Here is a 23,787-nt window from a genome sequence, read left to right on the forward strand (position 1 = left end):
GGATCTCAGCTCACTGCAAGCTCCGCCTCCCGGGTTTACGCCATTCTCCCGCCTCAGCCTCCCGAGTAGCTGGGACTACAGGCGCCCGCCACCTCGCCGGGCTAGTTTTTTGTATTTTTTAGTAGAGACGGGGTTTCACCGTGTTAGCCAGGATGGTCTCGATCTCCTGACCTCGTGATCCGCCTGTCTCGGCCTCCCAAAGTGCTGGGATTACAGGCTTGAGCCACCGCGCCCGGCCCATTGTATCATTCTTAAGAGCAGAGCACTTCTAAATCTGGAGCCCTTATAAGTGCAGGGCCCTATGTGACTGCACGGGTTGCTGGCCCATGAATCTAATCCTGCCTGGGAGGCAATGGTGGTAAGAGCTTTAGAATCCTATAGGTTTGGGTTAGAGTCCTAGCTCTGCAAGTTACTCTTTTGGAGGAAGAAATCTATGAAAAAGCGGACACGGAGCTTATTAGATTGTAAGGAGCACATTAGTTTGATGGGTCCCAGGAGAAGGAGCCAACATTTCTGTATCCCACTTAAGTGCTGAGAACAGTGCTTTGTACCTAAAAAAAAATTTAATTAAGACATAATTCACATGCAATAAAATCAACTCTTCAAAAGTATACAATTCAGTGGTTTCTAGTACACTATCACTGCCCTCTAATTCCACAATATTTTCATCACCCAAAGAAACACCATATCTATTAGCAGTCACTTCCCATTCCCTCCTGCCTCAGTTCCTTGCAACCAGTAAACTACTTTTTGTCTCTATGGATTTGCCTATTCTGGACACTTCGTGTAAATTAAAACAGTATGTGGCTTTTGTGTGTTTGACTGTTTTTATTGTTGTTGTTGTTGTTGAGATGGAGTCTCGCTGTTACCCAGGCTGCAGTGCAGTGACTCACTGCAACCTCCATATCCTGGGTTCAAATGATTCTCCTGCCTCAGCCTCCTGAGTAGCTAGGACTACAGACATGTGCCATCATGCCTGGCTAATTTTTGTATTTTTAGTACAGACGGGGTTTCACTGTGTTGCCCAGGCTGATCTTGAACTCCTGACCTCAGGTGATCCACCTGCCTTGGCCTCCCGGAGTGCTAGGATTACAGGTGTGAGCCACCACACTCAGCCATGTTTGACTTCTTTCATTTGGCATAATGTTTTCAAGGTTCATCCATGTTGTAGCATGTATTAGTACTTCATTACTTTTCTTTTTTTTTTTTTTTTTGAGACAGGGTCTCACTCTGTCACCCAGGCTGGAATGCAGTGCACAACCTCGGCTCACTTCATTCCTTTTTATAGCTGAACAATATTCCATTGTATGAATATAACATTTTGTTAATTCATCTGTTGATGGACATTTGGGTTGTTTCAACTTTTCAGCTATTGTGAATACTGCTACTATGAATATTTGTCTACAAGTTTTTGTGCAAACTTACGTTTTCAAGAGTGAAATTGCTGAGTCTTATTGTAACTATGCTTAACTTTTTGAGAACCTGAAAAACTGTTTTCCAAAATGGCTGCACCATTTTACGGTCCCATCAGCAGTATATGAAGGTTCCAATTTCTCCACATCTTCACCAATACTTGCTATTATCTGTCTTTTTAAAATAGCCATCCTAGTGGGTGTAAAGTTGTTTCTCATAGTGGTTTTCATTTGCATTTTCCTGATGACTAATGATGTTGACCATCTTCTTACGTGCTTACTGATTATTTGCATATCTTCTCTGGAGAATAATCTATTCAGATCCTTTGCCTATTTGAAAATTGTCTTTTGTTATTGAGTTGCAGGAGTTATTTATATATTTTGGATAAGTAGACCTTTGTCAGATACATACGATTTGCAAATATTTTATTCTATTATGTGGGTTGTCTTTTCATTTTCTTGATAGTGTCCTTTTGTTACAGGAAAGGGGTCCCAATCCAGACCCCAAGAGAGGGTTCTTGGATCTCACACAAGAAAGAATTCAGGGTGAGTCCGTAAAGTGAAAGCAAGTTTATGAAGAAAGTAAAGGAATGAAAGAATGGCTACCCCATAGACAGAGCAGCGCCAAGGGCTGCTGGTTGCCCATTTTTATGGTTAGTTCTTCATGATATGCTAAACAAGTGGTGGATTATTCATGCCTCCCCTTTTTAGACCATATAGGGTAACTTACTGACATTGCCATGGCATTCATAAACTGTCATGGCGCTGGTGGAAGTGTAGCAGTGAGGACAACCAGAGTTCACTCTTGTGGCCATTTTGGTTTTGGTGGGTTTTAGCCCGCTTCTTTACTGCAAGCTGTTTTATCAGTAAGATCTTTATAACCTATATCTTGTGCCAATCTCCTATCTCATCCTGTGACTTGGAATGCCTAACTGTCTGGGAATGTAGCCCAGTAGGTTGCTCAGCCTTATTTTACCCAGTCCCTACTCAAGATGAAGTTGCTCTGGTTCAAACGCCTCTGACATTTTGAAGTACAAAAGTTTTTAGCTTTGGTGAATCCAATTTATGTGTTTTTTTCCTTTGTTGCTTGTGCCTTTGGTTTCATATCTAAGAAACTGTTACCTAATTCAAGTTCACAAAGATTTACTCCTACATTTTCTTCTAAGGGTTTTTTGTTTTTTTTTGTTTTTTTTTTTTTGAGAGGGAGTCTCGCTCTGTCGCCCAGGCTGGAGTGCAGTGGCGCAATCTCGGTTCACTGCAAGCTCCGCCTCCCGGGTTCATGCCGTTCTCCTGCCTCAGCCTCCGATAGCTGGGACTACAGGCACCCGCCACCACGCCCTGCTAATTTTTTGTATTTTTGGTAGAGACGGGGTTTCACCATGTTGATCAGGCTGGTCTCCATCTCCTGACCTCGTGATCCGCCCTCCTCGGCCTCCCAAAGTGCTGGGATTACAGGCGTGAGCCACTGCGCCCGGCCTTCTAAAGGTTTTATAGTTTTAGTTCTTACATTTAGGTCGTTGATCCATATTTAGTTAATTTTTGCATATGGTGTGAGGTAGGAAGCATATAATTTTAATTCCTGCTTAGCCTGACGATAATCATGTGACCCTTCGTTAAGTTCTTGCACCTAAGACTCAATTTCCTTATTTGTAAAGTGAGAATAACAAATGGTAGCTAAATCATAAGGTTACAGTGAAGATAGAGAGAAAATTTACGTAGAGCATTTATCACAGTGCTTGAAGCATCCTAACTGCTCAATAAATGCGGTCGGTGTTCCAGTTATAACATGAGCGATGAATGCGTGCTTCTGCAGTGGAGTTCCAGAAAGACGGGCAGCATTTCTGAGAAGGTAAACGGGAGGAAGCAGGCTTGCTTAGTCCACTTAGAGAAGCAGGTCTGGGATTGTTGTGAGAGTCTCTGCCCTAGGTAGACCACTGCCTCATGATCACCGCTAGGGATTGGTAAATATTGGAATTCTCGGGCCCCATCAGAACTACTGAAAAGAGACTCCTGTGAGCACTGGGCTCGCAGTGGTGGGAGTGACGGTGGTCGCGCCGGCAGCGCCGCCTTGGGCCTGCGGGAGGCGCCCGAGAGACAGGGGCAACCACGGCGGCTGCGCAGAGTCTTCTCTACGCCGGCTGCCCCACCAGCGGGATCCGCCTGGCTCAGCTGACAGCTCCCGAGAACGGAAGAGGCGGTGCGCCGGTTGAGCAGGGAGTTTCTAGGCCTGGTCGGCTGGCGGGGGTGTGTGGGCCTTGAGCAAGGGCGGAGGGCGGAACTTTGGAGCTTGGCACTGCCGGGTGGCCGGAAGGTACGGTGGGGACAGCTCTCTGGGCGCGCGAGGCAGAAAAGGGGACCGGGCCGGGACTGTACAGTGGGCCTCAGTCGCTCAAACCCGGGACTGGGCGTCCGCAGCCCAGCTGGCCGGCACTCCCTTCCGGACGCTCCTGAGGAGGAAGAGGGAGGTGTAGGCCCTGCTCCTTTGGGAGGCCCCAGGCTGGCCAGCAGCTCACACGCCCGCATAGCGCCCTCTGATCCCAGCGCTGGGGCGGATAGCTAGCCTTGGACTTGCCCCTGTTTTGGGGTAGTTGCCCAAACGACTCCGCACGCTGGGTGGCGAGCTGAACCCAGACCAGGACACCCGAAGACCAAATGGGTAGAATGAGAAGGAAATGGGGGTTAGCAACCAGAATTGAGGTACTGGATTCCGAGTGACAGCTTCACAAGCTGAAATCTAGTAGGGTAGGTCATGAGGAACTGTTGAAACACTGCTTGGAGTAGAAGTTGTTAGCCCTGGCTGCATATTGGAATCACCTGGAGAACTTGGACAACTACTGAGGCCTGAATTAATTGTTCTGGGTGTGGCCTGGGTATTGAGATTTTATAAAACAGCTCCTCAGAAGATTCTAATGTGCAGTCAGATGGACAACACTAACCTAAAACCATAAACTGCATAAATGAATCTCTCATCCCTTTTGCAAATGTTTTAACAGGAAGAAACAAAAAGCTTAATTAGCACCATGTATTCCCACCTAGTAAAATTGTTTAAGATTAAATAAGACAATGTGAAAGGACCTAATACTGTACGTAGTAGGTGCTCAATAAATGTAAATTGATTCTGAATCTCATTCTTACTTGGGAGTTACGCATCCGAGAATCTGGTTTTTAATTATGGTTTTGTATATGGTATTTTTGCATATAATTTTAGGGTGTTGATAGGATTCTCCATAACCCATCTGAGACCATACTCCCTTTTCCCCTCACCCCAGTGAAGAAGCCTAGCTCTAAAGCATTTAGAATAAAACTTAAAAGTTTCTGTTTGTGTATTCTTGTTTTAAGTATTTTTCTGTTTTCAAAATTAACCATGAGTGCCACTGGTGGTATTAATTCATGAACAAGAGAGGAAAACTGGAGGGGATGGCAAATGAAGGAATACAAAAAGCAGAAGAGGAAAGGAGAAAAAAACAAAACAAAAAACAAACTGAAGAGGCTGTTTGTTATGGGGCATGGTGTCCTGTCCTCTCATATGACCTTGGTGTTCCTGCTTACCTCCTCCCATGGCTGAGGGCACACAGATAAAAAGTCCTCAGTCATTGCTGGGCACATGCAAATACTCCTTTAACCGCATGGCTCAGTCAGTCTGCCCTAGGAGAGTAACATGCACCTGTAGATTAGGATTGGCTGTATGTTAGGATATGTTTGACTTAAGTGGTGATCATGGAAATTCAGAATTTTAATTTGGAGAGGGTCCTAACACCATCTTTTGTATTTCTTTTCTGCAGATGGCAGGATTTTCATAGTATATGTAGTATGAGTTCCACATCTTGGCCTCTTATCCAGCTTCAGCGGTCTCAGCTCCACCAGTTAGAGAATAAATGGGATTTGCATGAACTCCACTCTGAGCTGAAATACAGACTGTGGTGTTAATATCCTTTTCTTCTGATTGTTATTAACAGGTACTAACTGACCTCAAGTAGAACATGTAATTGTGTCTTTTAGGGAGGCAACTTGAGCAGAGCCATGAACTAACGTCTCTTAGAAAAAAAGTGTTTGGCCAGGCGCGGTGGCTCACACCTGTAATCCCAGGCACTTTGGGAGGACCGAGGCGGGCGGATCACGAGGTCAGAGATCGAGACCATCCTGGCTAACACGGTGAAACCCCGGTCTCTACTAAAAATACAAAAAATAGCCGGGGTGTGGTGGTTGGGCGCCTGTAGTCCCAGCTACTCCGGGAGCTGAGGCAGGAGCAATGGCGTGGAACCTGGGAGGCAGAGCTTGCAGTGAGCCGAGACTGCGCACTGCACTCCAGCCTGGGCGACAAAGCGAGCCGTCCGTCTCAAAAAAAAAAAAAAAAAAAGAGAAAAAGTGGTTTTTGAAATGAAATCCATTTTAAATTTCACAGTATGGACCTTTTAGAACTGTAAAAAATCCTAACTTTTTAAATTATGTCTACATTTTAATTAAAATATTTTAGTTGTGAGCGAGGATATTTGCAAATGCAATTGTTCAGTATTTTAATTGACAGAATGGTAGTTTTGTTTTACTAAAAATGATTTTTGTAAATTCTCATAATAGAATATATATTTTTTCCACATTTAAATTATCTGAAATTGCTGTATACTTTCAGTTTGACGCCTATTCTAAAAAAAATTGATTCATGCTTTTATTTTTGAGGACAGGTCTTGCTCTGTCACCCAGGCTGGAGTGCAGTGGTGCAGGACATGGCTCAGCATCCAAGGCTCAATCGATCCTCCTGGCCACAGTCTCCTAAGTAGCTGGGACCTACAAGCACACACCCACCATACCTGGCTAACTTTTTATAGAGACAGGATCTTGTATGTTGCCAGGCTGGATCTCAAACTGCTGCCTCAAGCGATCCTCCTGCCTTCGGCCTCCCAAAGTGCTGGGATTATAGGCATGTAGCTCCACACCCAGCCAGTTCATACTTAAATAACTAATTTCTTTCTTCTTTCTTTCTTTCTCTTTCTTTCTTTCCTCCCTCCCTCCCTCCCTTCCTTCCTTTTGTCGTCTCTGTCACCCAGGGCTGGAATGCAGTGGCACAGTCTCAGCTCACTAAACCTCCTGCCGATGCTGGTTTCTAGTGATTCTCAGTTCTCGTCGCTCGGCCACTAACGTGGTTGGGATTATATGCGTGCACCACCACGCCAGCTAATTTTTGTATTTTTTAGCTAGAGATGGAGTTTTTGCCGTGTTGGCCAGGCTAGTCTTGAACCCCTTTGCATCAAGTGATCTGACCTGCCTTGGTCTCCCCAAAGTGCTGGGATTAAAGGCTTGAGCCACTGTGCCTTGGGGCCTGTAGCTAAGTTCTTAGTATTACCTAAAATAAGTGGTAAATCTTTCTTAAATATTATCCTTTTAAATATTCTTTTTTTTTTTTTTTTTTTTTTTTTTGAGAAGGAGTCTCGCTCTGTCACCCAGGCTTGGAGGGCAGTGGCCGGATCACAGCTCAATGCAAACTCCGCCTCCCGGGTTTACGCCATTCTCCTGCCTCAGCCTCCCGAGTAGCTGGGACTACAGGCGCCCGCCACCTCGCCTGGCTAGTTTTTTGTATTTTTTTAGTAGAGACGGGGTTTCACCGTGTTAGCCAGGATGGTCTCGATCTCCTGACCTCGTGATCCGCCCGCCTCGGCCTCCCAAAGTGCTGGGATTACAGGCTTGAGCCACCGCGCCCGGCCATCTTTTAAATATTCTTAAGTCATAATGGTAAATCTTAAAATTGATGACTGCTTGGATTTGACAAAATCTGTTATTTCAAAAATTTAATATTGTTTTGCTCTAATTTTCTTGTATAGTATCTATGCCTGTAACATCCTCAAGCACAGTTTTCTCAGCTGGGAGCAATTTTGCCTCCAACCCCCATCCTGCCCCAGGACTTTTGGTGCTACTTAAGAGATTTTTTTTTTTTTTTTTTTTTGAGACAGACTTTGTCACCCAGGCTGGAGTACTGTGGTGCTATCATGGCTCACTGCAGCCTCCACCTCCCAGGGGTGATTTGCCTGCCTTGGCCTACCAAAGTGTTGGGATTACAGGCGTGAGCCACTGTACCTGGCCACCCTCTGTGCATTTTCTGTTCTTAACCGATTTTAATGTTTTCAGGTCCTCAGAAAATTAAATGTCGTCAGAAGACCGAGAAGCTCAGGAGGATGAATTGCTGGCCCTGGCAAGTATTTACGATGGAGATGAATTTAGAAAAGCAGAGTCTGTCCAAGGTGGAGAAACCAGGATCTATTTGGATTTGCCACAGAATTTCAAGATATTTGTGAGCGGTTAGTTAATAATATTTTCTTAAACAGATTTTTCTAAATATTATTCCTTATTTCTTAGTGTACCTTAGTGTACCTTAAACTATTTGTCATTTCGTGTTTATAGGCATTAGTGATAGGTGGTAGTATTACAGATTTAATGCATGTTTCTGGTTTTTTTTTTTTTTTTTTGAGACGGAGTCTCGCTCTGTTGCCCAAACTGGAGTGCAGTGGCCAGATCTCAGCTCACTGCAAGGTCCGCCTTTCGGGTTCATACCATTCTCCTGCCTCAGCCTCCCGAGTAGCTGGGACTACAGGCGCCCGCCACCTCGCCCGGCTAGTTTTTTGTATTTTTTAGTGGAGACAGGGTTTCACCGGGTTACCCAGGATGGTCTCGATCTCCTGACCTTGTGATCTACCCGTCTCGGCCTCCCAAAGTGCTGGGATTACAGGCTTGAGCCACTGCGCCCAGCATGTTTCTGTTTTAAATGAAAATTGCAATGAGGGGCAAGCAGTTTTCATTTTGATTCTACCTTTTTGATCACTGAAGAGGGATATTATCCTGCGTATTTCATATATCCTCGTCTGCTGACTAGCAGTTTATCAGCCGTGAGTCATTGGCTATTACATAGTGATAATCAAAGAGAAAATTAATGTATGTGAAAACACTTAGACATTTTAGACATTTTCAAGTACAGTGGTGGTTGCTAATACTATTTGGTTTCCAGAATCATTTCAACTACTATAAACATATGACACATGCTGTTACTCTGTGACCTTTTGCTTCAGAAAAAACAAAACTGCTGGTTTTGATAAGGACATTTACAGAAGACCTTGATGCACACTTTCTCAAAATGTTTCTACTATAAAGGGATTGAGTAAGGAACGTAAGTGTGGTAATTTAAATGCAACTTTGGTTGTGAGAGTGTTGTATGCTATATCATATCCTCAAACCTGAGATCATTGTGTTGGCACAAATTTTCCCAACTGATTCATGGGTAGTTGGGACATGCTGGTTTAAGTAGGTCATGCTGTTTAATGGAAATGAACATCTTTTCTCTAGATCGTGTCTTTAATCATCTACTGTAAACCAAACCACAACAAATCAAGCATTGTGTGTTCCTTGGTCATTAGTGTTAGGAATTGTACCCAGAAGTGTATACAAGAATAAGTTGTAGTATTTTCATTATACATTTCATGGTGCTGAGTAGATTTTTCAAGGGCTTACAAGATTTTTTTTAAGGTGGTGGCTACCAAGTTAAAATTAGGAAATAGAAAGTGCTTTGGGGAGGGTTTTATTCCCTCAACTAAAGCATTAAGTCTTTCTTGAGCGCTGCTCAACAGTAATGGACACTCAAGTGTTGACCAACTGATCCTTTCTAATCTTTGTTTTTGGTTCAGGCAATTCAAATGAGTGTCTCCAGAATAGTGGCTTTGAATACACCATTTGCTTTCTGCCTCCACTTGTGCTGAACTTTGAACTGCCACCAGATTATCCATCCTCTTCCCCACCTTCATTCACACTTAGTGGCAAATGGCTGTCACCAACTCAGGTTAGACTTGAAACTTAATTTTTCCTATCCATTTTAGAAACTTAAAATCATCTTGAATTGAAGACTATCTTAATGATCTTGAATTCAGTGCATGAAAAACAAATGGCTTTGGTTTTGTAAATTTTTTCCCTTGCCTTGGTGAATCCTGATGTTAAGAAATTGAAAATGTTTGGTGTTTTAAAAAGGAATGGCAGTAATTGAAACAATCATGAATTGTAGTAGGAGTAATTTTAAGCAAGTATATTATTTCTTTTCTTGTTTTGCTGTTTTCCCGTTTAATCTCTATTATAATGGAGACTATGAGGTCTTCCTCATTTTCCTTAGATATTGATACTACTTTTTTCTTAGTTTCTTATCCATTCCTTAAATGAAAGATTCCATTGTAATTAGGACTAAAAATTGAGCTAATGTAGTTATAATAAGCAAATTTTCTGAGTAAATACAATAACTGATTTTCTTTGTAAAATCTGTATTAATAACAAATAACAGTCAACTGGTATCACATAGACATAAATGCATACAAGTAGAAATGTGTATAGTTCCTGTAGATATCTCAGTAAGGCTTGAGGCCTTATGTTAAGAGCCTCATTTCCTCTGGGTTATATATACTTTTCTAGAAACAACCTCAACTCTTGATTGAGAAATAAATATGACTTGAAGCTAAATATAAATAATGTAAAGCATTCTGGGATAGATAATGAATCAGTAGCAGCTGCTTTTCTAGAAGTCATAATGAAGATTGATAGACTGATGTGTATTAAGACAAAAGCTCAGCCTCTGCAACATGGCGAAACCCAATTTCTACAAAAAATACAAAAATTAGCCAAATGTGGTGGTGCATCCCTGTAGTCCCAGCTACTTGGGAGGCTGAGGTGGGAGGCTCACTTGAGCCTGGGTGGCAAAGATTGCAGTGAGTTGAGATTGACCCACTGCACTCCAGCCTGGGTGACAGAGAGAGACCCTGTCTCAGAAAAGAAAAAAGAAAAAAGACAAAAGCTGTCAGAATTGCTGACCTCAAGCAGTAGCTCATTAGTTTTTATCTTTGGATCATGCAGTTTTCATTCCCCCATCCACCAATCTAATCTTTTAATTGAGAGTACTTTTGCAAACTTGAGCTTATGGCTTAAAAGCAAAATTAAACCTTAAAAAGGATAATACAGATAGAATAAAAAGGCATATTACTTTACATTCTAATATCTGTGCCAGAGGCAACAGTTGCAAGACAGTTGATTTGTTCAGGAATATCAAGACTGTTTGGCATTTAGGCCACTGATAGTTGGCTGAATTATTTAGATCTTCCTAGTCCTATTTCAGCAGAGAGCTTTTCATACTTTACATCCATGCATGTGCGTGCATGCATACACACACACGCACAAAACAGGGACAGATTAACTGGATGTGTGGTTGCGGTTTCAGATTCCAGCTAACCAGTATCTACTTAATGCTGGATTTGCGGGTGGGGGTGTGTGCTGGGGAAGAGAGTTGTTCTATGTGTTACAGCTAAAATTACAGAATTCTTTATCAAATAAATGTTTATGCATATAATTAACATTTTAATTGGTTTCTTATATTCCTTCTTTGTTCAGTTCTTGTTTGTTGCTGTACCCTGATTCCTTGGCATTATGACTCTCACCTGTTAATAGTGAATTTGACACATAGAGCTGTCATTCCCTGAATTGGGGTGGATAGACAGAAGTGGTTTTAGTTTTCTAAAACCTTGTTCCTTATTCCTTCCCCAATATACTTACACAGTCTCGTGCTCTCTTCCCTTAATTCCCGTCCCCCTTCCATTTACATGCATTCCAGCTGCCTTTCTCTCTCTCTCTCTTTTTTTTTTTTTTTTTTTTTTTTCTGAGATGGAGTCTTGCTCTGTCGCCCAGCCTGGAGCACAGGGGCGCAATCTCAGCTCACTGCAACCTCTGCCTAGTGGGTTCAAGTGGTTGTCCTGCCTCAGCCTCCCAAATAGCTGGGAATACAGGCGCCCACCACCACACCCTGCTAATTTTTTGTATTTTTTAGTAGAGACAGGGTTTCACCACGTTGGCTAAGCTGGTTATGAACCCCTGACCTCAGGTGATCCACCTGCCTTAGCCTCCCAGAGTTCTGGGATTACAGGCATGAGCCACCATGCCCGGCCCCAGCTGCCTCTCTTGAGAAGGGACTGGAGAAGAAAAGAAGTTGGAGAATGGCTTCTTCATAGGACTTGGTAGCTCACACAGCACTCAGAGCTTCCCTTTTAGTATTTATCACATTTTACGGATTTTAGCAGATTTCTCAAAAGCATGGTTGATTTATAAGGATATTTATGCAAATGTGAAAAATTATTAGTTGTTCAATCTTAACTCATCAATAAGTATTGAAGGTAGTACCTGTGCAGAGTTTAGTCAGTGGCACTACACAGAGCATAAGAAACAGAAAATCTAGTCCCTTTTCATTTGTCATTTAAATTTACAAAATTTGTTTGCCATCTGGAAAGCCTGTTTTTGGATGTTTACCTAAAAAAGAAAAACTGCTTATAATTCGTGTGCTCTAGTTACAAATATTTTATATTTCTAATGGAAAATCCTCTTACATTTGCCTTTCAAATTGAACAGACCACTTTTAAAGAGGAAAATTCCAAATAATTTAACTTTGGTTGCTTAGCTTAGGAAGTGTAAGCTTTCTCTATGGCTGCCAAACCTTGCTGAGGGCTTGTGATTAGGACTAGGGTCAATGTCAGTCAACTTCCCTCCATTAACCAGGATCTGATATAAGCCCAGATTGCTTAGTTAAAAGCAGCTTGTAAATCTGAAAAAGGACTCTGAGGTTGAATTCTGTGAGTGATTGTTTCAGATGAGTTGACTTTTTGATAAAACTGAAAGAATTAATTTTAAAACTTGAGTAGTATTTTAAATTATTCTTTTCCATCCATTATTCTAGGATACCAACAGGGCTAGGACTCCTAAAGGAAGAAAATAGTTTATTTTAGAACTAGATCTCTTTCTCCTACATGAGATATATGGCAGTACTAAAAGATTAAAGAACAGAAAAAAGTCGACCATTTCAGTGGCTAAAATTTACGGCTATTTCTCTACCTTATGGAGTCTTGCTATTTCTCTTGTTCTCGTGGTACTTCTTGCTTCTGACTTTGTGTTCTACTTTGGCTCACGTTGCTGAATAGTTTAAGAAGTGCTCCAGTAAGAATGTTTATACTGTTTTGTAGCACAGTGTATCACAGCAGTAAAAAATAGTGTTAGAATAAGGGCCTAACTTGCAAGTGGAAAAGATTTCTCGGGAAACCAGGAGTTGGGAGCAGCAGCATTTTTCCAAACTCACCAACATCTTCATGTGTTTTCTCCTAGCTATCTGCTCTATGCAAGCACTTAGACAACCTATGGGAAGAACACCGTGGCAGTGTGGTCCTGTTTGCGTGGATGCAATTTCTTAAGGAAGAGACCCTAGCATACTTGAATATTGTCTCTCCTTTTGAACTCAAGATTGGTTCTCAGAAAAAAGTGCAGAGAAGGACAGCTCAAGCCTCTCCCAACACAGAGCTAGATTTTGGAGGAGCTGCTGGATCTGATGTAGACCAAGAGGAAATTGTGGATGAGAGAGCTGTGCAGGATGTGGAATCATTGTCAAATCTGATCCAGGAAATCTTGGACTTTGATCAAGCTCAGCAGATAAAATGCTTTAATAGTAAATTGTTCCTGTGCAATATCTGTTTCTGTGAGAAGCTGGGTAGTGAATGCATGTACTTCTTGGAGTGCAGGCATGTGTACTGCAAAGCCTGTCTGAAGGACTACTTTGAAATCCAGATCAGAGATGGCCAGGTTCAGTGCCTCAACTGTCCAGAACCAAAGTGCCCTTCGGTGGCCACTCCTGGTCAGGTAACTGTTTACCCTGCTGATGGTTGCCTCCTAATTCGCTTCCATAAATGGAGATAGCATCTCAAGAACTTCCTTGATAGGGCTCATGGGGCAGTCTGAGGCCTTGGAGCCAGCCCACAAGTTGTTTTGCTGTATCCATTAAGAATGCTATGGTCTTAAAAAAAAAAAAAAAAAAAAAAATGCTATGGTCTTAGTCTACTGCTTAAGCAAATGGAATGCTTCCTTTGGCCTTGCAATGGGCAAGGATGAGTGTTAGTTATTAAGTAATTGTGATAATTTACTTTGTATATCTGCTAGGATTCCATAAACCTTGGGGAATCACTAGCTTATCCTTGTGTGAGGTTGGGATCTGAAGGGCACATCTCTTGGAATGATTAACCAACTTTTATAGACTTCAGCATAAGTACAGCCTACTTAGGTTTTGTTGTTATTGTTGTTGTTGTTGTTGTTGTTTTGTTTGAGACGGAGTCTTGCTGTGTCACCCAGGCAGGAGTGCAGGGGCACGATCTCAGCTCACGGCAGCCTCTGCCTCCCGGGTTCAAGTGATTTCCTGCCTCAGCCTCCCAAGTAGCTGGAATGGTTAAATTTTTTTTTGTATTTTTAGTAGAGACAGGGTTTCACCATGTTAGGCAGGCTGGTCTTGAACTCCTGACCTCAAGTGATCCTCCCACTTCGGTCTCCCAAAGTGTTGGGATTACAGGTGTGAGCCACTGCGCCCAGCCAGTTTTTTGTTTTCTTATTAAAGCATAATTTTACTTAAAATAAACTACACACATTTAAAGCATACAAGGCTAGCATGGTAGCTTATACCTATAATCCCAGCACTTTGGGAGGCCAAGATAGGAAGATCACTTGAGGCTAGGGGTTTAAAATCAGCCTGTGCAAAATAGCATGAATCCATGTCTGAAAAAAAAAAAAAAAAATCAGTCAGGCATGATAGCAAGTGCCTGTTGTCGTAGCTACTAGGGAAGCTGAGGCGGAGAATCACTTGAGCCCAGGAGTTCAAGGCTGCAGTGAGCTGTGATTGCACCACTGCACTCCAGTCTGGACGACAGAGTAAGACCCTATCTCTAAAGAAATAAAACTAAAATATAAAATGAACTGTACACTTTGCTTAGTTTTAACAAATATGTAGACCCCTATAATTGCCATCTGAGTCAAAATATACTTGGTTTGATTTTAAAGTGAAAGATTTTAATTTATGTGCCCATCTGGTTTACACTAGCATCCTAAGAATCTCCTCAGGTTCAGAACTGGTTGTGGAATCATCAAACCTATGGTGTTTTGTATTTCCCTCCAGGTCAAAGAGCTAGTGGAAGCAGAGTTATTTGCCCGTTATGACCGCCTTCTCCTCCAGTCCACCTTGGACCTGATGGCAGATGTGGTGTACTGCCCCCGGCCGTGCTGCCAGCTGCCTGTGATGCAGGAGCCTGGCTGCACCATGGGTATCTGCTCCAGCTGCAATTTTGCCTTCTGTACTTTGTGCAGGTTGACCTACCATGGGGTCTCTCCATGTAAGGTGACTGCAGGTATGTTTTAACTGTGAACCCAAATCCTCTATCCCTAATCTCTCCCTCACATTTCACTTTCCTACCAGTGCTTTATGACTTCATTCTTCAATTTAGAAGTATTCCTTTAGAAGATATTTCTGTGTCAGTGACTGTCCCAGGCCCTGGGGCTGTAGTAGTGACCAGAAGAGACAAAATCTCTGCCCTCATGGAACTTACATTCTACTAGGGGAGACAGGAAAACAAAATAAGGATATTAGGTGATGGTAAGTGCTGAAGAGGCAGAAGAAATAAAGCAAGGACAGGATATGAAATGTTCTGAAGGGGAGGGGACTTGGGATTTTAGTCAGGGAAACCAGGGGAGGCCTCACTGGCAAAATGGTTTAAGTAAAGACTTGAAGGAGGTAGGAAAAACCATGCAGATACCAGGGAGGAACATTCCAGGAGAAGAAATGGCATGGCAAATTCTATCTACGAACATGGAATAATGTAGATCCTGGATGGCAAATGCAGGGCATCGAAGCTGCCATTCTTGTCTCCATGGCACATGTGTTTGACCATTTATCAAATGCTTTCTCCTTGAGCCCAGAGAGGCCTCAGAACCTTCCTCAACATGGCACTTCGGACAGCTACCCTCTGATAAAGTAGACACAGGAGTGAAATATGTTTGCCATTTCCAGTCTAGATAAGGAATCATAAATCAGGCCCTTAATGTCGATTTAACTGGACTTTGGTGGGTTAGTCTTTCTCAGACTAACAGTGATAATGATAACAGCTACTTCACAAAATTGCAGCTCAAGCAGACAACATAGTTTCACTGGGTTATTCTAAGGATGAAGGGAACTAATATTGTGCTATTCAAAATTGTTATATTTGTTATACTGGTCTATAATGAGATATAGAAATTGAGAGGGTTAGAAACTTTTATAGTGATTTCACATAATTTTATGTCAGTCAAATCTAATAAAAATTTAGACTTTTTTCATTTTTCTAATAATTGATTGTTAGCTGACTGGTGGTGCACACCTGCAGTTGTAGCTATTCAGAAGGCTACAGCAGGAGAATCTTTTGAGCCTTGGTTAAGACTAGCTTGGGCAACATAGTGAGACTCTGCCTTTAAAAAAATTAAATCAAGCAAACCTGATTATATCTTATAAAAGTGTTGATCCTTGACATATTAGAGAAAAAAACTGGGCCTTTACCATAAATAGTTTGAGAAACAGTGGGTTAATCCATGTAAAATGCAGAGTGGGGTTGGGCATAGTGGCTCACCTCTGTAATCTTAGCACTTTGGGAGGCCAAGGTGGGTGGATTGCTTGAATCCAGGAGTTTGACACCATGGCAAAACCCCATGTCTACAAAAAAATACAAAAACTAACAGGGTGTGGTGGTGCACACCTGTAGTCTCAGCCACTCGGGTTGCTGAGGCTGGAGGATTGCTTGACCCCGGGAGGTAGAGGCTGCAGTGAGCCAGATTGCACCACTGCACTCCAGCCTAGGGGACAGAATGGGACCCTGTCTCAAAAAAAAAAAAAAGGAAAAGAAAAATGGTAATTATTAATGCTATTATTATTGTAGTTATTACTTGCTAATGTTAGCAGACTGTCATTATTTCCAAGAAAGTATCCTGAGAGGAAAGAGTGAGTAGATAATTTCTCAGGCAGCATCTTGTAGAAGGTAAGGCCAAATGGGATGGAGAAGTTAGCAAAGTATAATATAAGCCTTTACTTTAGACTTCTGTAACCTTTTCATTAAAAGTCGACAGTACATTTCAGGTGTTTCACAGCATTCAGGAATTTAGTAAAATTAGGAATCTCAGCCGGGTGTGGTGGCTCAAACCTGTAATCCCAGCACTTTGGGAGGCCGAGACGGGCGGATCACGAAGTCAGGAGATCGAGACCATCCTGGCTAACATGGTGAAACCCCGTCTCTACTAAAAAATACAAAAAACTAGCCTGGCGCAGTGGCGGGTGCCTGTAGTCCCAGCTACTCGGGAGGCTGAGGCAGGAGAATGGCGTGAACCTGGGAGGCGGAGCTTGCAGTGAGCTGAGATCCGGCCACTGCACTCCAGCCTGGGCGACAGAGCAAGACTCCATCTCAAAAAAAAAAAAAAAAAAAAAAAAAAAAAAAATTAGGAATCTCTCCCTCTCTTTGTATGTATATATTATATAAAAGATGAAATATCAACAATTTTATTATTTTGAGAAGACTAAAGCAGTATAACCTTTGTCCTTAAGATGCCTAGGAACACAAAAATGCATTGAATTATTAGAGGGATGAGATTTATATTACTTCACTGCTACATTGAAGTAGAGGTGATGGAGCTGTGGGAATGCACTACACAGGAAGAATTCACAGGTGAAAGCAAAGAGTGGAGATACGATATAGGATTCTATATCAGAAGATGTCTTTTGCTTTAAAAGGGACATAGGCTTCCAAATAATGTGAGGAAAGTAAACTGATAGAATAAACAGAACATTGTTGGGAAAACTCGTTAATTGTGTTGAAAAATTAAGTAATAGAATTGTGAACAAAAGCTTCTTGTCTGCAAGTAAAGCCTTTGGGATTGGTTACCTGTTCCATTTCAGTTAAATGATAGAGCAGTAGAAGCCAGACTGAAGAGTATCCAGGGAAAACTTTTCAGCACCTATAGCAAAGCATAGTACAGGGTGAGGCTTGAGTGGTAAGTTTTATTCACTGAATTTTTTTTTTTAAACACAGAATTGAAGAGGTAGTCTTTGCTCTTAAGCCAAAGGTGCCTTTGTATTTGGTAGGCCTCTTCATTATCAAACGGTGAATGGTGCCAACTTAGTGGAAAAATCAATGTCTGTTTCAACCTTTGTGTCTTCTAGATAAGTCAGTCTTTAACTGCATACTTCTAATTGCATAAACATACCAACATTAAGAAATCAAAACAAAGGAAAAAAATAACCTATCTTATTCCACCACTTTTAGCAGATACATCTTTTCTAGTTGGGGGTTCCTTTCCATTCATTATCATTTGTGCATGTATAATTTTTACTGGGTTGTAACATAAATATACCTTTTTTCTGGATTCTGTGACGAGTGTTTTAAGTGGGTTGTAGCGAACCTAATTATGTTTTTAATACTTGAATATTATGTCATTAAATGGCTCTTCCAAACATAATTATTTCCTTAGAAATTTAATTTTTTTGCCACTGTTGTATGCATCTCCATGCATATGACTTTGGATTATTTCCTTATGATAAAGTTCTAGGAATAACATTATTGAATAGTCAAAGATTATAGCCATTTTAATGATTTTAGTCAGCATTACAAAGTTATATAAAAGTTAATTTTCCATTTCACTTTCTAGAGAAATTAATGGACTTACGAAATGAATACCTACAAGCAGATGAGGCTAATAAAAGACTTTTGGATCAAAGGTATGGTAAGAGAGTGATTCAGAAGGCACTGGAAGAGATGGAAAGTAAGGAGTGGCTAGAGAAGAACTCAAAGAGCTGCCCATGTTGTGGAACTCCCATAGAGGTAAATGATTTGGGACAGACTTGGAGGTCATCAGACTTGCAAGCATGCTATGATTACCTTAAGAAGCCTTATTAGTCAATTTTATGACTTACAAAACACATGCTGGTATTATTACACCTTCCTTACTTGGAAGATGGAAATTTCATTACTAAATCTTGTTATCGACCTTAAATGTTTGTAGACTTCCCTTTTCAGAGTCTTTTCTTTGTGTCTTTCTTACAGTGACCATTGTTCTCACATTGTATCCATCTCAAAATTGAATGGGTTGTAAGGAGGGCATACTAGAGCTATGGTCACTTCTTACCTCATCTATGTGATTAAAAAAAATCAAATCTGACCTCTCAGAACTATTTATCCTGGAGTGCTACACACCTGTTTAAGATACACTCAGGAATTAATGAGTCAAAATAATTACACAAATCTATTGCTTCTTGACAAAAATCTTAATATGTTTTAAAATCAAAGTACATCTTTGCATTTGATTCTATTGTTCTAATCTATTATGTCTGAACTGAACATAGTGGTGATGCTCCAGTTAAGGAAACTGGCACTATATATAATCACTTTTTTTTTTTGATATTTGAGTCTCTCTCTGTTGCCCAGGCTGGAGTGTGGTAGTGCAATCTAGGCTAACTGCAATCTCCGCCTCCCAGGTTCAAGGAATTTTCATGCCTCAGCCTCCTGAGTAGCTGGGATTACAGGCGCCAACCACCACACCTGGCTAATGTTTGTATTTTTAGTAGAGACGGGGTTTTACCGTGTTGGCCAGGCTGGTCTCCAACTCCTGACCTCAAATGACCCACCCACCTTGGCCTTCCAAAGTGCTGGGATTACAGGCATGAGCCACCACACCTGGCCATATAATCACTTTTGACATACCTTAGCCCTATGACAGAGTAGAGGACTTGGTACCAAATATTTACTTGCATTTATGTAAAAATTAAAAACCCACACGTTATATCCAAGCATTTTAATATTAATCTACATGTTCCAGTTATATGTGTGTGATTTTTATCTACTGCTTATCAGAAGAGATTGTGCCAAGTAACTAGTTGTAGTAACACTAGCTGTTTTCTGTATTTTACTTAGAGTGCAAAATAGAATTACATATTCATCAGTGTGTTACATTAATATCTCAACCCTGCATAAGAAAAAGGGGAAGACCAGGACAATGTTGTACTGAATCATTTTGGCATGTGCATGTCCCTTCTGCTTTTACAGCCTTGATATTTTTCTCTTTCTATCCTTCCCACCAGAAATTAGATGGATGTAACAAGATGACATGTACTGGTTGTAAGCAATATTTCTGTTGGATTTGCATGGGTTCTCTCTCTAGAGCAAACCCTTACAAACATTTCAATGACCGTGCTTCACCATGTTTTAAACGGTATGTATACACAGAATTCCTTAGGCTCTCCAGCAGTTTTTGGTACTTGATTTGCAGACCACAAATCCAGTGTTTTATTTAAGTACTTGGGCTTATTTAGAGAATTCTCTTACATGTTTTCCCCCATAAAGGAATTTTATATTATTTTCTCAAAATGATCTTTATAATGAGAATATACACCATCTGGAAGTTTTATAGTGAAAGTTTTCAAACATACAGAAAATTTGAAAGGATAGGACTATGAATAGTAGGATATTTTCCACCCAAATTAACAATTGATAGTACTTTGCCATATTTGTTCCCTTAACATTTTTGCTGAACTACATGGAGTTGGAGTTACGATAATGCTTCAACTCTAAATATTTCCACATTTCTCCTAAGATAAGGAAATGCTTCTACATCATGACAGTACTTTAAAAAAATTTAATGATAGTGGCATACTGTTATCTAGTAAACAAACATATTTGAAACTTCCTAATTATTTCTGAAAATATATTTTAAAGCTATTTGATTGAATCAGAATCTGAACAAGTTCAGTCACTGTGTTTGGTTCTATCTCTTCAGTCTCTTAATGCAGAAAAGCTTTGGCCCACCTTTTTTGTGTGTGTGTTTTGTGAACATTCACTTTTTTTTTTTAATGAGACGGAGTCTCGCTCTGTCACCCAGGCTGGAGTGCAGTGGCGCAATCTCGGCTCACTGCAGGCTCCGCCACCCAAGTTCATGCCATTCTCCTGCCTCAGCCTCCCGAGTAGCTGGGACTACAGGCGCCCGCCACCACGCCTGGCTAAGTTTTTTGTATTTTTAGTAGAGATGGGGTTTCACTGTGTTAGGATGATCTCGATCTCCTGACCTTGTGATCCGCCCGTCTCGGCCTCCCAAAGTGCTGGGATTATAAGCATGAGCCACCGTACCCTGCTGAACATTCACATTTTGAAGAGTCCAGGCCAGTTGTCTTATATAACGTCTTACCTTCCAGAGTTTTGTTTGTCCATGGTGTCCTTTAGCTTGTTTCTCTATCTTATTTGCTATAAACTGGAAATTAGGTCTAGACTGAAGTTTGATTAGATTTAGAATAATATTTTTTATGCTGATACTTCATGAGGAGTGATGTGTATTCCATATTGGATCACATCAAGAGGTCCATGATGTCCCTCATTAGTGTGGTGCTCAGTTCTACAGTTTGCTTTATTGTAAAGGCAAGTTTTCCATTTTGTTATTAGGAAGTAATCTGTGGGGTGATTCCTTGGCACAATGTGAATATCCTGTTCTCCAAGAGCTCTCCACTTTCAGCATCAGTTGATGATCTTTGTTAAGAGGTGTCTGTTAAGTAAACACATTGGTATTGTGAAACTATAAGAGAAATTGAAGAAACAAGCCCTGCCGTGAACTGTTGGAAATCTAGTGTTGGAAATTGCATAAATTGTAGATAAGGAAAGGAAGACAAATTGACAGCTACAAAACATTCTATAAACGGAGGGTGCAAGGACTATGAAGATAGAATGGAGTGATGAGCATGTAATAGCAATAATAGTGTCTTGAAAGAGTTCAGTTTAAATTGCCGGACTTCCCCAGTCTTAGCTTATTCCATGTATTATATACGCTGAGTATCAGTTTTGTGATACCCATCCCCCATTATTGTTTATCCTTGGTCCTGGAGAGTTTGTCTGGATTCTAAAAGGACTGTTTTGTTTGTTTGTTTTAATTTGGAAGGAGAGCTTTATTTCTCATAAAGAGTTGAAGCCGGCAATGTGGCCGTTCCGACAGGTTGGGAAGCATAGCCTTCAGCCAGAAGCTGAAAACAGACACTTTAAGGGTGGGAAGAGGAAGACAGGGATTTATGTTCTACAAGACAGCCAGATACACATATTCAGTAAGCTATAGGAGGAGGCATGAATATTTATGAAAGGAGAAATATGCTGCATGTGCAGTTGAGCTTCATTACCCTTCAGGGACCCATGTTCAAAAAATGGTGGCATTAGCACGATCTCTGGGAGAGGTCTCTGATATCAAAAGGTGAAGCAGAGAACACGAAAACCTCAGTACACATCCTCCATAGACTGGCTAGAACCACTCCATGGTCAGTGGTCCATTGACAGGAAGAAATGCTGGTCGGTTTTTGTGCCAAAACTGCAGAAGGGAGGGGCAGCGTTAGGCGGATGGTTGATATCAGCGGTGGAGCAAGTCTTCCCAGAGGGTTGGTTTGAACCCTTAGGGAAAGAAAGCCTAATGGTGGTCAATGAGGGAGGGGGGTATGACCAGGTGTGTCTGGCCTCCCATCCCGTCATGGCTGGGAACTGTTTTCGAGATTTCTTTGGGGTTCCCTTGGCCAGGAGAGGGTCTGTTCAGTTGGTTGTGGGCTTAGGGTATCATTTTTATTTCTCATTTTCCCCCTTTTGACTGAGATTTGCCAGAGGCACCATTGATGGTCAAAGTTATTTTGTCCCATATCATTGCTGGAGTGTGGTGGATAACCTGCCTTGCCTCCATCTAGGCCCTCAGTGGGACCCCTATGGCCAAGGAACTTAAGGCCATAAGACAGCCAATAACATCTTCTAGGCCACATGGGAATGGAGCTGGACAGGCACTCATCCACCTTAAACGGGCTGTTCTTTTATTTTTTATTTTCTATTTTTCTGAGATGGAGTCTCACTCTGTTGCCCAGGCTGGAGTGCAGTTGGTGCAATCTCGGCTCACTGCAAGCTCCGCCTCCCAAGTTCGCGCCATTCTCCTGCCTCAGCCTCCCATGTAGCTGGGACTACAGGCACCCACCACCGCACCTGGCTAATTTTTTGTATTTTTAGTAGAGATGGGGTTTCACCATGTTAGCCAGGATGGTCTCGATCTCCTGACCTCGTGATCCGCCCGTCTCAGCCTCCCAAAGTGCTGCGATTACAGGCGTGAGCCACCGCGCCCGGCCCAAACGGGCCGTTCTTAACCAACTTTAGGGTAGATTGTTCAAAGGGACCCATATTTCAGCCCTCCTCAGTGGAATGATTAAAGGAGAAGAAAAGATATACAAAAATGTTATCATAAGAGTACAGAAAATATTTTCAGCGGAGAGGCAATTTGCATTGTTTCATTCAAGTGTATAAAAATGTACCTTTTTTAATGCTTCCAGGCTGTTTTATGCTGTGGATGTTGACAACGATATTTGGGAAGATGAGGTTGAAGACTAGTTAACTACTGCTCAAGATATGGAAGTGGATTGTTTTTCCCTAATCTTTCGTCAAGTACACAAAGTAACTTTGCGGGATATTTAGGGTACTACTCATCTCGCTCTTCCTGTGTAGAGATATGCGAAGAACAAGGTTTATATTTTCATGTGGACTCACTGAGGAAGGTGCATTCATACATTTTAATGTAAGTGAGAAAAGATAAGCAGGGAGGTTCAGAAAATGAAAACTATAGAATATTAAATATTACAAGTGCCCAAAGCCTCTGAATAGTAAAAAATTAAATATTCGTATTTTCTTCCCCAGCTTTCAGGTAAGGGAGATAGAGGGTCAAGAGTTCGAACTTCAAAGACCTTTGTCCTTTGAGAAGCTCCTCTAAGACATTCGTTGGAGCTCCCTCAGTACTACTATTCCTTACAACTGGAGTGGGTAGAAGCCTATGAAAATTAATACTGAGAACCTGATCTCATTTACTCCATGTTAATCAACATTCCTACAACCTAATTTCTGCCAACTGAGTTTCTCTTTGAGGAAGCCCTTTACTTCTGTAATCGTGATTGGTGGTCCCGTGTCATTTTGATGCTGCGGTTTCGAAGGACTTTATATAATTTAAATAATAGTTTTAATACCACAAACACTGTGGGGTCACTGATATTATTAGTGATTATATGACCACTGGTTTCAGGCAAATCTAGAATTTAGTGATACTGCTCCGCGCTCCACGTTCTATTCACCTTTCTAGGAGTTAGAACCTAGATTCAAACTGACTGTCTTTGGCTAACTTTTGTTCCCATTCTCTCTCTTTAACCTTTTGCTACCTCTGTTTTGTAGGATATTTAGTATTAATTCCAGGACACATGTTTATTTCCTCTGCTGGATAGGAGAAAGTTTAATATATTCCCAAAGCTGAATGTGTCTTGCTTATCTGCATTTACCACCTGTATATGCATTATAGTGACAGTATAACCTGTCTATACCACGGTAGTTCCAGTCCTAACTTTCTGAATTATTTTTAAAGATCTTCTCTAACAAGCTATGGGAATTTGGCTTCATATTCTTTTTTTTGCAACAGCAGTGTTCTGGGTGATAATTTTGAATTGATACCTGTTCTT

General features: G+C 41.4%; 1 protein-coding gene across 7 annotated transcripts in view; it reads left to right on the forward strand.

Moving 5' to 3' along the window:
• RNF14 (ring finger protein 14) overlaps positions 1 to 22,924 on the forward strand; it is a 24,109-nt gene extending 1,185 nt beyond the window's left edge. Inside the window, exons 1-9 of one of the 7 annotated variants that reach the window (XM_017872954.1) lie at positions 3,186 to 3,261; positions 5,195 to 5,368; positions 7,530 to 7,699; positions 9,077 to 9,228; positions 12,570 to 13,097; positions 14,398 to 14,626; positions 17,943 to 18,115; positions 19,372 to 19,502; positions 22,621 to 22,924. In XM_017872954.1, the coding sequence (XP_017728443.1) occupies positions 7,546 to 7,699; positions 9,077 to 9,228; positions 12,570 to 13,097; positions 14,398 to 14,626; positions 17,943 to 18,115; positions 19,372 to 19,502; positions 22,621 to 22,678 (1,425 nt within the window). In that variant the 5' untranslated portion in view covers positions 3,186 to 3,261; positions 5,195 to 5,368; positions 7,530 to 7,545 and the 3' untranslated portion in view covers positions 22,679 to 22,924. The other 6 variants (XM_017872950.1, XM_017872951.1, XM_017872953.1 and 3 more) reach the window with 6 other exon arrangements.
• The last annotated feature ends 863 nt before the right edge of the window (positions 22,925 to 23,787 follow it).

The sequence above is a fragment of the Rhinopithecus bieti genome, unplaced genomic scaffold, assembly GCF_001698545.2.
Source record: "Rhinopithecus bieti isolate Rb0 unplaced genomic scaffold, ASM169854v2 scaffold_7438, whole genome shotgun sequence".
NCBI lineage: Eukaryota > Metazoa > Chordata > Mammalia > Primates > Cercopithecidae > Rhinopithecus > Rhinopithecus bieti.